We start from the raw sequence: 17,818 nt of genomic DNA on the forward strand, positions 1-17,818 counted from the left end.
TAACTGCAATTTCACAGGACAACAACCCCTCTGCTCTTTATCTGAAACAGCATCAAGTTCAAAAGAGGACGTTGCTGAGTCAGTGACTGAGACCTAGAAGGTTTGGAATTTTATTTTTTTATGAGATGGGAAAAGGTAAAAAACAAACAAACAAACAAAAAGTAGGATTTGAAGTACTGCCTACTGGCTTTGGTGTCTGACCTTGGTCATTAATTTCTGCTACTTTGAAAAGGCTTGGAAAATTACATTACCCTATACCATCAGTTGTCACTCGATAAGTACAGACACTAAAGTCACGGATGAAAAATCCCACAGAGCTTTGGTATTGACTCGTTAGAGTTCTAGGCTTTAGCCTCACAATACAGTAACTGTCTATAATGAACAAGCTGCTGGATTTTACTCCCTTATGCTAAGCAGTAATTTGTCCTATGTGCCAATAAAATCTTTTCTATTACTCTGTGAGAGGAAATTGTGGAAGAACGGAGCTCATCTTCTGTCTCAGAGCCAATAGTCCTATTTACCTTAGCATCACTTTCTATAGCAGGGGAGGGGAAAGAAAAAAAGACAAGGATGTGTGAGGGGTTTGTATTTCTTCCATTAAGAGCTGATGAAGCAGTAAGTTGGGTGCTTTGGTATTAAAGGAACGTGGGTTTATACTTGTCCTGTAAAATCAAAATTATACATTAAGTGCATATCAGCTAAAATTTCAGTGAAGAAGCCATTCCTCCTCTTTAGCCATAGGTGCTGCACAGGACCTAGGAAGGAGAGGGGACTTGTGTTGGAGCAGTACTAGGAGACAGTCACTATGGTTTTCTATGCACTTCATGCAGACTGTAATCTCCTGTCAGTGAAGGACTTCCTTCTCTTGGGTCAGCAGTGAGAAGCATGCCTAGCAACCACTAAAACATGGGTAGCTATTATTTTTAAAGGTATTTGTCTTCTCCAGGTACATCTGGTACCTGGTACCAGATCTGACCAAGGTACATGTGACTCTCCCTTTTTAATTTTCCTTTATGTAGTCTCAGTCCTGCAGCCAACTAATGGCTGCCTTTAACACACGCTAGGTGCAGCAAGGTTCCTTTGAACATCTCCACTCTTTGCCAGAATGGCAGCAGCTGTCACTTGCCTCATTATTAGCTAAATAGCAGAGCAGACATTTGATGTTTGCAGTACCTTGAAAGTTCAATTATAGTTCTCACAGCAACTGTCATTTGGCTGCTTGTTCATATAAGAAGCATTTGATGCTGCTTGTCGTGGTGTTAACTGTAATCCCTTATTAAGGAAAAGTAAAGTCTTACTGACATGTGCTTAAAAAAATCCACGAGGCTTTTGGGCATGAAATAGTCACTCCATAACATGCAGGCACACATACATGGACAAAAAATTCATTGCCCTTGAAATAATTTGGGAGGATGGCAAGAGGTGCTGATACAGTTTTTTTGTCTGTTCAAGTATGTATTTATAACAAGAGAAATGTATGCAGAATGTTCTGTCAGCTCCTGAGGGAACATGAGAAGATCCAGATTGGCTGCACAACTGGCAGCTTCACTGGCAGTCTCAGCAGAGGGAACAACTGCTCCTTTTGACCCGCTGTCGAGGGTGAGCTGTTCTCTCCTTGCTGGCAATGGGGTGGAAGTACACAGATGGAGTAGTGTGAGAAGGCATGCCGCTCTTTATTTTCCTCCTTCCTGAAGCAAACACAATTTCTTGGCTGCTACAGTGTAGTACCTTTCATAAGGGATGAATAATTTATTTGATAAGAAGGAATTTCATCTGAAATAGCAAAGAAGTGTGTTCATGTGAAATTCTATGATGTGTAGTTCAGGCACCACTCAGGCTCAGGGAGTGATGTTCATTTGGCTAAATATAGATACCTACAGCTGAACCAGTCACCCTGAACTCCCTTAATAGAGAACTAGCCAGTACAGAAAGGGGATTCAGGGATGAGATCCCTGCTATCCTAAAACATCTGCCTAATGTAGGTCAGATGAATGGTACCCTCAGAGTGCCAATTTTTTTCCCCATTGGTTTCTTTCTGAAGTGAGGTGCTGCAGGGCTCTGATGTAGAACACCTGCAAGGTTGTTTCTCTGTTGCTTGGTTTGGTTTTGTTTTTTTTTTTTTTTGGTGTATGTGTGTGGTTTTGTTTGTGATTTTTGTTTGTTTGTGGGTTTTGTTTTTTTTTTTCCCTTTTTTTTCTTTTATGGTTGTTTTGTTTGTTTGGTTGGTTTGGTTTTTCTTTCTTTATGGTTGGACTTGATGCTAAATGTCTTTTCCACCTAAGTTAGGTGAGTTCTTCTCCAAAATTTATTTAGAATTAGTTTTTTTTAATTGTTTGCACTAATGAGCTTCAGCACAATATGTAACATGGAATTCCAAATGACTATTGGGCGAGAGAGCCTGGAATGACAACACCCTGCAGTGTATAGTTCCTTATGCTCTTCCAAAGCTGTATTGCCATAGTGCTATTTCTGTGCTATCATGCATTCTCCTGAAGTGCTCTGCCTTTCCTAAGAAAGTTAAGCAAACCAGCCTGCAGGGGAAATAAACATATAATATGGCTTTCTGTGTTCAGTGGAGACATGGTAAGCTCAAATTAATGACTGTTCAGATAGCAGCCCAAGCAAAAGAAAACAACAGAAATTTCCCAGAACCCTTCTGCCACAGAATTTCTTTGTTTTCTGGTTGAAAACTACAGCTGGGTAACTGCTTTCAAGAGTCAGAGACATTAAAATTCTGTACCTTTTATGAGGTAATTTCACTATAATGAACATTCATCGGACTGCTGGCCAGACAGCAGCAATCCAGCACTACATTTGGTTGCTCTTGTGCATGCTGGAGCAGATGTTACAAAATTGGTGCAGGAGCATGTAAGATCTACCAGCAGGCCAAGTCTCAGAGTAAATTGATGTCTGTCAGAGTATGCTAGTCTTTGTTCAAACTGTGGCTGAACTACCTTAGAGCTGCTCCAGAAGCCTAGGTTTGATATCCATTGCATCTTTGGGCTGTACTGATGGGATGCATTTGGTCTTACAGAAGGATGTCAAAGTTTCTTTTGCCAAATGTGCTCCTAAAAGAACCTCTGAGAGTACAATTGCTCAGCTCAGCCTTTGGGCTGCATCAGGTACCCTGTGGCAATTTTGTTCTGTTTCTAAAGGGCCCCAGATACTTTCTTTGGGCATTTTTAACCTTAGAAGCTTCACTTCTGTTTGCAAGACTTTATGAAGCTAGCTCCACAAGAACCCCCACACTGACATGTAGTACAAGATGTTGAAAAAACATTTTAAAGTAGGGTCTTTTTCATTGTGGTATTCTGCCCAAGTTATTACCCTATTACCAGCACAGAGCAATGCCCATGTTCATGCAAATAAAAGCTGCAGTGTTTGGACATATTTTATTTCTTGTATTTAACCTATGCAGTGAAGTAAATGCTCTCACAGATAATGTTATTTACAAGGTGTTCTTTGATTTCCTTTCATAAGGCATAGAAGATATTAAAATGGCTGTTTAATAGTGTAATGTTGCACTCAAAGCTCAATTCTTATACTGTTGACTGGTGAGAGTGTGGTTAAATACCTTGCAATTTACAGCTGGTGATGGATTTTACAAGAGGAGAATATTTTCTCACTGTGACTTTCCAAGCTCTCATGTAATAGTTTTTGTTACTGTGAAAACTTAAAATAAGTCTCTCATTAGTTGCTAGCAAAGATCTGTCAGTATACAAGACACCTAGAAACTGCCCTTATTTTCCACTTTGCAGATGAACAGGGCAAAATTTCACTCTTCTTTTTCTTCATTTTGCGTCTGAAGAGAAACAGTTTCTCACTCCATACTACACTCTTTTGATTGACTCCTCTTGTTTTTTCTGACTGACAGGTTTTCCCTGTAACCTATGCCATCTTCCCCAGCTCATTTTGCTTTGGCAGTGCATGAATTTGAGCCCTCTTTTCTGCTGCTTCTATGTGGCATGTTGTGATCACTGTCATTTCTTGGAGCTTATTCCTTAGCTACTCTTATAAACTGCAAAGGAAGGGTGGGGGGAGAAGCATCTCTGAAAAGTGAAGCTATTATGTAAGACAAGAGAGGCAGTACCATGTTGGAAGACCAACATCTCTCTTTCACATTTGCCTTGCAAGAGCTCAGGTACTGTTGGTCATCACACAATGGCAAGTGCCAACAGAGGTCGATTCAACCACCTCCTTGAGGAGATTCTTCCAGTGTTTGATAACTCAGTGAAAATTTTTCCTCTTATATCCAATCTAAACCCCTTCTGGTGCAACATGGGGTGATTTCCTCTCATCTCACTTGTTACTAGGAAAAAGAGAGTAACACCCAGCCTGCTACAACTTCTTTTTAGGTTTTTGCAGAGAGCAGAGAGCAATTTTTGCAGAGAGCAATGAGGTCTCCCATCAGCCTCCTTTTCTCCAGACTAAAGAACCCCAGTTCCCTCTGCCATCCCTCAGAAGGCCTCTTATCTGGACTCTTCACCAGCTTTGTTGTCATTATCTGTACCCACTACAGCCTGTCAATGTCTTTCCTCCATGAGGGGCCCAAAACTGAAGACAGCATTCAAGGTGTAGCCTCACCAGTGCTGAGTACAGGGGGGCAATCCCTTTCCTATTCCTGCTGTCCACACTATTCCTTTTACAGGCCAGCATGCTGTTGGGCTTGGCCACCTGGGCAGATTTCTGGCTCATATTCAGCCAGCCATCATTCACCATCCCCAGGTCCTTCTCAGCCAAGCAGCTCTCCAGCTACTTAACATCGCACGGGGTTGCTGTGGCCCAAGTGCAGCACTTGACCTTATTGAATCTCATACTGTAAACCTTTGCCCATCCATCCAGTCTGTCCAGATCTGTCTCCAGAGTCTTACTACCCTCCCGCAGATTTGCACTATCTCCAAGTTTAGTATTATCTGCAGACCTACTGAGGTAGCACTCAGTCCCCTCATCCTGATCATTGATAAAGACATTGAAGACATCTAGCCTTGGGGAACACCACTTGTGACTAGCCACTGACTGGATTTAATTCCATTCACTACCACACTTGGGCCAGCCAGTCTTTTACCCAGGAAAGTGTCCAGTCATCAAAGTCATGATCAGACAGTTTCTCCAAGAGGATGCTGTGGGAAATGGTGTCTAAGACTTTACTAAAGTCCAGGTAAACAAAATCCACAGCCTTTCTCCCATTCACTAAGTGGGTCACCTTGTCATAAACAGAGATCAGATTGTCAGCCAGGACCTACCCTGCTTGAACCATTAGGGCTAAACTTTCTTTCCCTCAAAAATTCAGGTTGTTCTCGTTTACTTTGCCTGTGAGGTAGGGTCCTGGCCATCATATATGGCCACAGTATCCAGGCAGTGCCCTGGCAGAGGGCTAGCTGTGACAATATCACTCATGCCAGTGGCTGTGCTGACTATTATTGCATGTTCTAGAAAAACTGTGGATGGTGCCTGAGCCATACTATGGCCTTGGGTAGTACATTGCTGTACCCATAGGCTAGGAGGCAGCCTTAAGGAAGTTCTCTTGTTGTTTTCAATTTTATTGCTGAAGACACTTTTGCAAAGGTCATAGTACTGAAGGGTGGTGGACGGGGTAGAATTTATTGTTCTGCATTTGTAAACACATTAGGGTTCCCAGCTATGACTTGGAGGGCCTGAATGCTACCATAATAGGAAAGTAACTGATCATTATTAATCAAGCAGTTGGCTTGCAAGGCAAGAGGGTGGCTTGCTTCATGCACTGCTGAAACTCAGCTCTTTCCATGGTTGAATAGTAAAGCTGGTTAAAGGCACAGCATTCACTGAGAAAGTGAGAACTGGAAATTGCACAGGAAATTAAAACATAGCCTAACAATTCCCTTTTAAAACTTGGCTGAGGCACTGGGAATTGTATGCATACAGCTGAAGAGGCTCCCATAACTTGAACTGAATTTGTGAGGATGATCATGACACTCTTTCCTGAAGGAAAGGACTTAGAAGTGTATTATCCCTGCAGGTGTGGCATTGTTCTGCAGTGACAGAGAGACCTGGCTGTGCCAGGAATTGAACCCCAGCACCGTTTCCATTTAGCTCCCAGAGGTTTCCATTCAATTAAAAAAAAAATGCTAGACTGCCAGTCAGTCTAGCACTCCTCAGGTGCAGTTTTAGTGAGTGCAAGATGAGATTATACAGCTGATGGCTATTTCAGTTTGCTGTGTTCCTTGTTAAACTTCCACAAAGTGTGATGCCCACTTGAGGATGTGAATTATGGCCTCCTTTGTGCCCAGAATACCTTGTGGATCCCAATTAACACTTATGTGCCTATCCATGCATCAGTTACACATCTGTAAGCCCTTTGAAAAGTCTGTAAGTGGTAGATTATTTTGGAGTTGAAGAATGATTGCTTAAATAATATTAGCATTTAAAGGAAAACAATATTCATTTCTATTAATTGTTGAGCAAACCCAGTTCATCTCTAGTTGACTATGAGTTAGTTGAAAATACAATTTTTTGTCAACTGAATTTTATCACTATATTCCTTTCTGTTTCATTACATATTATCCCAATGTACATAATTTTGTGCTAGTTGGTTATCTCATGTCAGAAATAGTATTGCTGCATTATTGCAACTACAAAAACAAAAGATTAATTAGACAATTCCAAAGCCTCATGCTGAAATAACATTTCAAGAATCATATGAGAATGACTACAGTAAAACTACTACAGTAAAAGTAACTGTTCAAATTTGAGATAACAACACTGAACTACACAAGTAAAGGTCAATTTGAAGAAGAAAGGATTCTGGTTGCCAAATTAAGTCATCTTCTTTATACCAAATTGCAAGGTACAGTTTAATACAATCATAGAATGGTGTAGGTTGGAAGGGACCTCCAAAAGCCATCTAGTCTAACCCCCAACAGGAAGATGTTAATTCTTTTCTGGCTTACTTTGAGTGATATTAAGGCACTGGTTGGTGCAGTTCAGATAAAAACAGCTCTTACAATTAATTCATCACTAATGATAACATTTATTTGCCCTCCCAGTGTGCTTTTGAAGTTACAGGAGACAGCTGAGCTCCAGGGTTTGCCTTTCAATCTCAGAGGTGGTTGCTGTGTGGACATTACAGTTCTCCAGCACCCAGCACCTTCAAATAACTGACCATGGAAACAACACCCTCTATAAACCCATAACCTTCCTCACCATTGACAGACACCTAAACAGAGTCTTTGAGTTTGAAGGGTGGCCCCTGAATGTCTGATTTCATTATGGAGTGAAGAAACAAGAACAATGTAGTGATGTGGTAATTGTCTCAAAATTACTATTTCAGCCTGTAACATTCAGGTCTTTTGCACATGGCCACTAAATTGAAGGCTAGCCAGCAACATCACAAGACCCAGTGGCTTTAAACTGTTCTATCAGTCTAGGAGAGTAAGACCAAAATTTCGTCAAGTTTTGTGTTGTGACATCAGGAACACGCATGTGAAAAATGGAATCTCTGAGAGGTTTGTGCCTAGATTTCATCAGGTTTTGTGTTGTGACATCAGGAACATGCATGTGAAAAATAGAATCTCCAAGAGGTTTGTGCCCAGACACTATCTCTGGAGGCAGACAGAGCTAACAGAAATGCCAATAATATCCTGATGCAGGGAGATCATTCTAGACAATGGGAATTTTCCATCACACTAGCAGTATCATGCAAGTCTGTTTCTCAACATTCTTAGGTACCATGCCAATGAGCCCACTGTGCTGTGACAGGCTTCTCATACAAATAATTCTCTTTAGATCATTCCAGGTGCTGAGGCAGAGTCCTCACAGCAGCCTGCCTCCCCAGATCACAGATGCAAGCCATACATACAAAGATAGTGAGGTTGCAAAACCAGTGCAATGCTCAGTGCTCTGAGAGCTGTTTGTTCTCAATACCACAGAAAGCAAGAAACTGTAGTTGCTGAGCTGATGATCTCAGAGATGCCTCTACCTGGCATTTGATTCAGAAAAAAAAAATTAAAAATCTAGGAAATGCATGAAAGGAGGCAAGATCAAATTAAAGAGTGTCTTCTGCAGGCCAATACTACTTTCCTTTCTTCTCTTGGGTTGGCCAATGTCCACTCCCTCAACATTGCCATTTTTAAGCTGCCTTGTAAAATAAGTCTACTGGAGGGACGGAAGGTTACCAAAACAAAGGCTCAGAGCCAGCCTGCTGGGTATTGCAGCCCTGGCACTGACTGAAGAATTTTTATTCAGAAGTAGACTGTTTCCTTTTTTCAGCCATAAAGTCAGTTTTGTTTTTCCTCATCTTGCTCAGAATCAAAAGACTATGACAAAAGAAGACAACACCCTGTCTCTTATTTCTTCACCTCTCAATTAAATACCAAAGGGGAAGAGAGGCCATAGCAATTCCAGGTTTTCAAACTGGTACCTGTAAGGAGTTAAATTTGGCCTCTATGGATGTAGGCACTCAGTTATTTTCTTTAGTTGGCTGGTTGCTTTGTGGAGGAGTCTAGTCAGATAAAATGACTCTTTCCATCACATAAAGATAAAGATAATGCTCCATGTGAACATCAGCATCCATGAGATTCCTGCCCATATTGGTCCTCTTTAATTAGGGCTTGTTCTGCCTCATTGGGCCAACTGGAGTAATAGCTTGGGACCAGAGTAGCATAAAGATTGTCACAGCTTGAATAATCTTTTGAGCAGTGGGAAGTAATGATCCTGCCTGAAGCAAAATGCTGCTTGCAGCATGTTACAGGGCACTGTGATTCTGTCCCACACTTCATTTAGTCTTCTTCCAAATGCTGCAGTTTGGCCCCTGAAAAATGCAGTATTTTTATGAGTATATTCCATCTTTAGTATGGTCTCATAATTCCCGTTGGATGTGGGTAGGGTGAGCAGAGGAGAGTGGAGGATAGCACTTAAGACATGAAATGCCAGTTAGAGGCTCCTGCCCATGCAGTTTTTCATGCTGAGTGGTTTTCCAGAAGTTGACAAGCAATCTTTATTTCATCTAGAGGATGGAGAAATTCTGAGCATACGAAGTGAGTCCTCTTTTCCTTAAGTGCCTTCCATCAGCTTTTTCCCCTTCCATGAACAGTTTTAGGAAAGACTAGGCTGTTTAGCCCGTGTTCAAAGGTCACAAAAGACTGCTTTAGGCTTTTGGCCCATGTAGAATAAACAGTAATTTCTTTTTCTGATGTTGTCACAACTCATTTTACTTTACAGATGAAAAATAAATGAAAGAAACAGCTGAAGGCGTATTTGTGAATGATTACACTTGCACCACATTACTTGAGTGTTTGCTGAGCAGGTTTGTGTGTAAGATTTGATTGTTTTCCTTGTTACAGGTAGGTTCATTATCCATCCAGTGTTTGCAATGGATTATGAGGCACTCTAGCAGGTTACAGAGACAGCATTCTAATGATTCATCTGGAAATGGAATAAATACATCTTTGTCAATTGCAGCGATGTGAAATGAGTTTTCTGAATGTTAGATTTGTAAGGCAGCTAATTAGATGCTGTTTCAGGCTCTTCTACTGGGATGACTGCTGCATATACTGAAGTAAAATCTGCACCCAGCAAGCTGTCTCAGTCTTTAGTCCTGCAAAGCAGTCTGTAGCACAAGACTGGGGCATAGAGTGCTTCTTATGGTTGGTTGAACTCACTGACCAGTTGATATTGTGATCCAAGGAGTTTGTTCCACTGCAGCTCAGATTTTCCTTAATTGACACATGGCAAGGGTCAGTCCATGTTGAACACATGGTTTTGAAAAACTGATCAGATTTTTGTTATGGACAACCCATGATTGTTGGCATGGGATTGTTCTGTTCATTTCCTGTGATCCACAGTAAGCAGGGACTAGGGACATGAACTGACTCTCTTGGCTTGCATATCCAGAAGAAGCGTGGAAGTTACTACTCAGCTGAGGGAATTTGGGCTACACATGAAGAAATCTTCAAGGGAAAGCCCTGAAATAGCTCAGTGTGGTAAGAAAGGTTAGAGATTTTATTTTTTTGTGGTGTTAATGAAATGAAATTCTCAGAATGTGGAAAGTGCATTCCAGTGGTTTTCAACCTTTTTTGATTTTTCAGTCCCTCAGAATCACAAGCAGCTTGTGAACTGAAGTCGACTGACAACAGTCTTGTTCTCCCTAGTTTCCTCATGTGGGTCTGTGGTAGTCCATGGATACTCAGATATCCTTGTGGAAGAAGAGCACTGAAACAGGCTGCCCAGAATGGTTCTGGAGTCGCCTTCTCAAGAGACTTTCAAAATCTGCCCAAACATGTGCAGCTTGATCTAGGTGAACCTTCTTTAGCAGGAGGTTTGGACTACATGATCCTCAGAGGTCCCTTCCAACCCTCACCATTCTGTGAAATTTGTACTTGTCTAGAAAGTGAAAATACCAATAAAAATGTGTGTGTGTGACTGAGGATGGGAGGGAAACCAGATCTACTTGTACTGGTATGTAAAGGTAGCTCGGAAAAAGGTGGCTTGTTACCAGACAGAATGGTTTGCCCTTACAAGGAGGAAAGAAAAAAGCAAGTGCAAGAGCAAAGCCTGTGCAGGAGCTATTCTATGCTCTGTCCCTCTGAGAGTGAAAGTTTCCTGGGTTTTCAGACTGCTTTAAAGCTTGTAATCTCTTCTGAAAGGAAAGCTAAGAGTGGGACACAATGAATGAAAAAGGGATGTTTCTATGGGCTGCTTTCAGTTCTCTGTATAAATTTCATTATTTCAGCACTCAAACTTAACAGCCTTGTGAACAACTAATGAGAAGTAAAAGCTAGTGTGGCACAGGTGCATGTATAGGTGCAAACAAGCTTTCAGTCATGCTCATTGATGCACTAAAGTCATTTCTAGTCAGTGCAAACCCTGAGCACAGGCTGACTTTTCACCCTAATTAAGTGAGTCAACTCTTAAGTGATAAAATCATACAGTCATAGAATGGTGTGGGTTGGAATGGTCCTTAAAGATCAATTAGTTCCAGCTCTGTTTCTATGAGGGGTTGGAACATGTGCTCTGAACTCTAAAATGCCAGTGAAATAAACCCAGTGTAGTTAGTGGGGTGTGATATGTCTTATAAGGCTGCTCTTAGTAAAGCAGCTCAAGGTAAAAGTTGAAATCTTTTTTCCTTAGCATAGACAAAGCCAGAGAAGGTGCACCACCTAATTATCTCTCCAGACTGACAATCCATCTGTTAAAGTACAGAAGGAGAAATATAGGCATAGGGAGAAAGAAAACACAAGCATGTCATATACATTATATATAGATGATATACATGTTGTTTTATAGTGTACATTATGCATATATGTGTAATCACTATATTTCTGTACCATCTGTAACCTGGCAAGGAATTTCCTCATTACCCAGAGAAATGTCTTGTCCCTTTTCAACAGTTCTCCTTTCTTGATCTACAAATCTAAGTCATGGCTGAAAACCTCTCATCCTATAACTTCTCCTTAGTGCTGGGACAAAGAGAACTGAAGAATGAGTTTGTAAGGAATTTTGGGGTTGATTTCAAGAAGAATGTGTCCAAAAAAAACCCCACAAAAACCAACAAAAAGAAAGTCAGATCTTAAAATATGGTAAATTATTGTAGACGTTCAGATATGATAAATTGTTGTAGTAAAACTGATTTTAAGGTGGTGATGTCAATCCACATCATCAAAGATTAACTGGCCTAGAAATTCAGATGTAACATTATGCTAGATGCTGGGTTTTCTTAAGTCTATAAAATCTTAATGTAAGATTGCTGAGTCACTACTACAAGGTAACATGCTGCTGAGACTGAGCTGTAATAGAAATGAGTTGTAACAGCCAGATTTCATCCAGAGAGAGGAAACCAGTTGTGTCTACTCATCCATCCATCTGCCTTTCCCTATTGACATTTCCAAAGCACAAGTAATTTATATACTGTGAAGCTAAAATTGGTGCATAAACTCCACTTTTGTTTTTTTACTATTAAGACTAAACTCCACTTTTGTTTTTTTACTATTGACAGCTGTGCCTGGTGAGTGGATGGGAAGGAACCTAAAACTCGGAATGTTACAACAAAAATAAGGATGGGTTGTCAAGCAACGAGAAGACACTAGTCTCATCAGTTTCAAAGCTGATGGAATGATTATTACCTTACTAGTATAGTAAATATTTCTCCATAGGAAATATGATTATTTTTACATTAGTGATATTATTTTTATTAGAATAAGTTAACAGGACCCTATTAATAGGGGAGAGATTCTGACATATGGACAAGTAAAACAGTTTTTATTTTCTTGTTTCTGCTAGAGTTAGCTGATATGGCTTTGATTCATTTTAGTGAAAAATTTCAGAGGGAAGTGTATATTTACATGCTCTGCCTGAAAATTTGTAGTTTTTTACAGGATGATTTAAAATCCTTTTCATGTGTTTTTTTTGTCATATACAATGTTGTGATTTCTTGTCTTAGTTCCCATAAATACCAAATAAAAAACAATCCCCCCAAATACCAACAATATTTCACTGTTACTGTGCAAATGATCATTCCTTTTGGAATTTGATTAAAAAAAAATATCTCCATTTCTCTGCTGCATGCACAGCAATGTGGAGGAGATGGTGTCTGGCACTAGGAAGATTTTCACAAAGCGTTGTTGTGTTACAGTAATTAGGAATTGGTACAGAAATTCCTCTTTCTTTGAGAAGCCTCTCTATAGTTTCAGTATATAACATAGCTTCGAGTGTTCTCCTTGGCTGTGTCAACAACTTGTAAACATGAGGAAGTCACTTCTGACCTTCACTTCTGACCTTCACCTCTCTTTCCCCATGAAAAATAAGGTGATAATTGTATTTCTGTAGTTAAAGCAGTTTTGTTGCTTGACTAGTTACAGAAACTGTGCAGATTCTTGCATTTAATTGCTGTGGAAGTGTGATGTAGTGTTAGCAGGATTCATTTTCTTCCCTAAAATCTTTGTTTTGATGACCTAACTTTTCATTATACTGGATAATCAAAGTTTTGGTAAGCTCTCCAGCTATTGTTCCCCTCCAGACATTTTCTATCTTCTTGTATTTTCATTTTTCTTTTAAATGATCTTCTAAGTAAAACAAAATATTAAGTGAGCATTTCTTTTAAGTTATCACAGATGCAATTACTTAGTCATTGTAGTTGAAATAAAATCAGTATGGAGTATGCCAAAATCTTCCTTTTAATTATTTGCCCAGTTTAGAGTGGGTTTTAGTCACTGAAAAAATGGACAGAAAAATTGAGTTTTGAATAACAACAAGGAGTAAAGGCAAGAAATACTGCAATGGTAACCCTGTTTTCTAGTGAGAAAGAGAGAGTGTGGGGGGTTTATGTTTCTTTCCATTCTAATAATATATTAAAAGTATTTCCTGTGTTGTGTATTAACACTATTTGGGGATAAGCATCCTGGAAATGTTAATCACAATAATACAAAGCAAAGTGTCGAAAAATTAGTGAATTTCCATAGCTGTTTTCAAGCTGAGCTGTCTGCAGACTTCTGGCATCATGTTCACTGCAGTCCTAGGATACAGTTATTTAGGTGGGTTTAACAAACCAGTTTATAGAGAAGAGAAATTCAGCAGTATGATGAGGGTAGTGGAGTGAATGTGTGTTCTCACTTTGTTAGTCCAGGCAGATCTGGGTTATCTTCACATCAAAGGCAGGAGTTTTCTCAGGGCTGCATTTCTAACACAGAGGTAGATGAAGGGAAATTCACTGAAGTCAGCTGGGTTGTCCACATGGTGGCCAATGGTAGTTGAACAATAATCTTAGGACTGGGATAATGGAAGGCAAAGAGCCAAGGACTGAGGCTGAAAGGCAAAAGCAGAGCCTGGAGAAAAGAGAGGGAAGCTGCACTGTAGCAGAGAGATTGAACACAAATGATTCGAAGAGAAAGAATGGTACATGTTGAAAGGGATGAGGCAGGAAACAAGTGAAAGGAATGGAAATTTGCCTGAGGAAGTGTTTTCTTTTCTTGTAATGCAGGAGGTGTGATAAGAGCAGGAGTTTAATCCCCACTTTAAAATATTCTAATATGCCATTGTTTTAGAGTTAATATGGGGATTTGAGTAACTTCCACTTGCAGGGTGACACAGGAGAGTCCCCATGCCCCTCAATGTTAGCTTCCCCAGGCAGGAGAAGACTTGCTCAGACATCAGGGTGATGCTCTGTGACTGCTGAGCACCATATGGATATCAGTTTTTGGTGCCTAGCTACCAACAGATCATCTCATACTGCTGTTGGGAGAGGGTGGGGGATTTGATCAGCTGTGTTTGCTGAAACTGATCCCAATTTTTCCTCTGATTACACTCCCCATCATCACAGCTGTATCTGTGAAGGAGAGAGGCAATGGGTTTTTCACCTCTACTGTCCAGTGATTATCACTGCTTGCAAAAAAATGTTGATGTTTTGTTTTCTTTTCTTTGAGCAGATGGGCAGAAGAAGGTTCAAGAAGAATTTGACATAGACATGGATGCGCCAGAGACAGAGCGGGCGGCTGTGGCAATACAGTCCCAGTTCAGAAAATTCCAGAAGAAAAAAGCGGGGTCCCAGTCTTAGTAGCTACCTCACAGCTTAAAATTAAGTAATCCTAAAATGATTTATCCAGAAAATCAGAAATAACACCAAGATGCATGTACAGAAATGACCGATATTTAAAACCCCATCGGCAGATACCAAACCGCGAGCTTGTGTGTGCGACTGTATCCCAGCTGTTTCACGCCCATTATCCTTTGTACCTCACCATTTTCCTCGATGTTGTAATAAAAAGTTAGGGTGAAGTAATTAAAGTGTCTGCCTTCATCTGTCTTTTCATATTAATCCGTCAGCCACAGCATTACAAATGAACCCAGCGCAGATGCCTGTTCTCCTCTTCACGTAAAGCTTGGAGACAGAGGAGCACCGTATGTTGCAAGATTTTTGCTGAGGGATGAGAGCTCTCATCTCAACCCTGCATACCTCATTTGGAGAATTCCAGCTGCCAGCCAAATGTGACAATGAAATTGCTGTCTTGTAATGAGCTGAAAGTAAAAAAAAAAAAGTTGCAGTCAGAAAGATGGCAGGAGGGGAAGAGGTGTAGGAAGCAGTGAGCAGTTTATTTTTGTTCTGTAATCATGCCAATAAAGTGGCTTTAAGTGGGGAAATTGTCCCTGTCCTTCCCCTTTGCATGATAATGGTCAGAATTACCCAGCTTGGACCATGTTGACTGTTAATGGAAATAAAATAATAAATCAGACGCAAAATAAATAAAAAATAATTCCAGAAACCTTTTGCAAGTGTTTGGGTTTTTTATTGTTATTTGTAAAACTAGAATCTGACCCTCTAAACTCTGTTTTTGATGCACTCTCTACATAATCAGTAACTATTTCTATGCCATTTCTCTCTTTTCATATTATTTTCAGTATTTGATGAATAAATCAAAGCAGGCTCCCTGTCTCCATTTGCATTGTTCTGTATTCAACTTCATAAGAGCTCCTTACATTATCACTGTATTAGCCCAGTTTTTGATTAACAAAAAACATCCACAACAATGTCTGTTCTTAAACTGGGAAGTATTTCTATTTGCTCCCTCTTGTAAAATAATAACAGATAAATTTCAGGCTGGATCTAAGTAACGATCTTGCCTGGCTTCAGACCTGATTAGGAATTGGCTGCCCATATAGATCACAAGAAAGATTCAGAAAAGGTTTAAACAAGTTCCTTGTACTCAGAAAAAGGAGCTATTAGATTATGAAACCAGAACATGCACTGCAGAGAGATATGTAAAAAAATCTCATCCCCTTCTTGGCTTCATCAGCAGATTTGGAGGTTCCAGTAAACATCTTTGTCTTTAGGGAAATCAGAGACAGAAGTGTTTCTGAAGGACTGATGTTTGGAGTGTTTTTCCAGGAAGGCCGTCTGAGCCTCACCTTTGGGCTGACAGGGGCAGATTGGCTGAGTGGTGGCAACCTCCCTGCCTTTAAGTGAACATTCTGGAGCTGAGACACCTTCAGGTGTGAGAGATTAAGGTATAATTCTTCACAGATCTGCCTGGAAGCATTCATTTCTTTCCCTGCTTCCACAAGAGTGTTTTGGTCACCAGGGCAAAGGACACTTGTATCATTAGCCCCCTCATACAGACTGAGAGCTGTGACCAAGGGGTAGGAATAGAGGGAAAGGAAGAATCTTGTGCTTGTGGCAGTCAGTTCCTATGTGAGCTGTAGGCTGCCTTATGCAGGCTGAAGCACTTGAGATGCTGGACAATAAGAGGAGCCTAAAGTTCATGTTGAATGATGGGAGCTCTGGGACCATGCTGGTTAGGAGGAGCTTTCACAGACGTTAAGTGGAAGCCTTATAGATTCTTCAGGTTACATTAGAAGGCAAGTGAAGAGACAATGTGTGAGGCATTTAATAAGCACAGCAAGACTAGGTGGGAATGGACAGGGCTTTACAGATCATAGTTTGGGCATAAACATCTAAATACTGGTCAGACTTTGCCTTAGGCACCTCTGTCTGGGTCTGGTTCTGGCTCTATGCATGAGTTACACACCACCTGCAAAGTCTGAATTCTCCAAGCTGCAGTTCAGTGCTTTCACTCTAGGAGAGTATTTTAGCATTACTGTTTCTCTGCATTTGGGAATTTCACAAATAAACCCCAAATAACACTGCTGCTGTGCTCAAAGTGTGGTTTGTGGAGGCCACAGATTCCCCACTTTCACAGAGACTGCTCATCATACAACAATCCCCTTAGCATAATAATTTAAAAAATTGTAATGGGTTTGGATTTTGTTGTTGCCATTTTATTTAGATGAACAGATATCTGTAGTAGAGGACTGCATTTGTGTTCTGCATTATGTCATCTGACATATCATGAACTCTGTAATGGCTAGTTAATTAAGTTAAAACTATGGGCAAGCACTAGTCTTTTATATTTGATCTGACATTCCTTGGACTTAAAGTTCCTACACAACAGGAATAATCATATGGTTGGGACACAGAGAAAAAGATTACGTTATTGAAGCACACTGAGAAGGGCTGTTAGTAAATGAATTATAGCTCTTTCAGCAGCAGGGCTGTACTTTAATGTGAAGTTCAGAGTGCATCTTACAAATACAGTCTTAATATACAGTGAAACATAATGAGGAAACAGTGAACTGGCATAAAATATGGATTAATTGTGGCTGTCCCTGTCAGCCAATTTCCTTTTTAAGAAAATGCATTTGCATCACAGATTCAGTTCATGCTCCCAGGAATGGAGAGCTTTCTTGCTTTTCATTCATCCTTTGCCCATATCCAAGGTGGCAGTTTTTAATTTCCTTTCTTACCACTAATTCATATTTTCAAAGACCTGTCTGGATATTGCTGAGGTGAGGAAAGCAGTTTGATTCAACCAGGAGCTTCACTAACATGGGCTAAAGAGGACACTGAAACATTCCAGGTATTATATGGGTCTTTTAACTTCCAGACGCTCACTGAGCTCTGTAGTCAACTGACACTACCTAGCTGAGAGTCATGGAAAGCAAAATTTAAATTAGGTGGATATCTGCTGATAAACTAGAAGTTCCCATAGGTAACATGAAAGATTATTCAGAGCAGTAGGTTTTGCAGGAAACAGTGTTATCACTCCCACTACACACACCCACACCCTCCCCAGACACATCAATACTGCTTCTGCTCCAAATTACTGTCAGATTGTCCCAAAAGACAATAACCTACAGTTGAATGATCAGAACAATTGTCTGAGCCTTAGAAACCCTTTGTTCACATCGTTGCCTAGACCATAAAATAACCTGTAGAAGTAAACAGCAAAGGAGAGTATAAGAACTAAAGAAATGCCATCAGAGAGCACAAGAATGCCCAAATGAGAAAATCTGCAAA

General features: G+C 40.3%; 1 protein-coding gene across 1 annotated transcript in view; it reads left to right on the forward strand.

Moving 5' to 3' along the window:
* Nucleotides 1–14,522, forward strand: part of PCP4 (Purkinje cell protein 4) — a 56,978-nt gene extending 42,456 nt beyond the window's left edge. Inside the window, exon 3 of the mRNA XM_054394154.1 lies at nt 14,394–14,522. Within this exon, the coding sequence (XP_054250129.1) occupies nt 14,394–14,521 (128 nt within the window). The 3' untranslated portion in view covers nt 14,522. The remainder of the gene's footprint in view (nt 1–14,393) is intronic.
* Nucleotides 14,523–17,818: the final 3,296 nt, after the last annotated feature.

This window comes from Indicator indicator, chromosome 1 (assembly GCF_027791375.1).
Source record: "Indicator indicator isolate 239-I01 chromosome 1, UM_Iind_1.1, whole genome shotgun sequence".
Lineage (NCBI taxonomy): Eukaryota > Metazoa > Chordata > Aves > Piciformes > Indicatoridae > Indicator > Indicator indicator.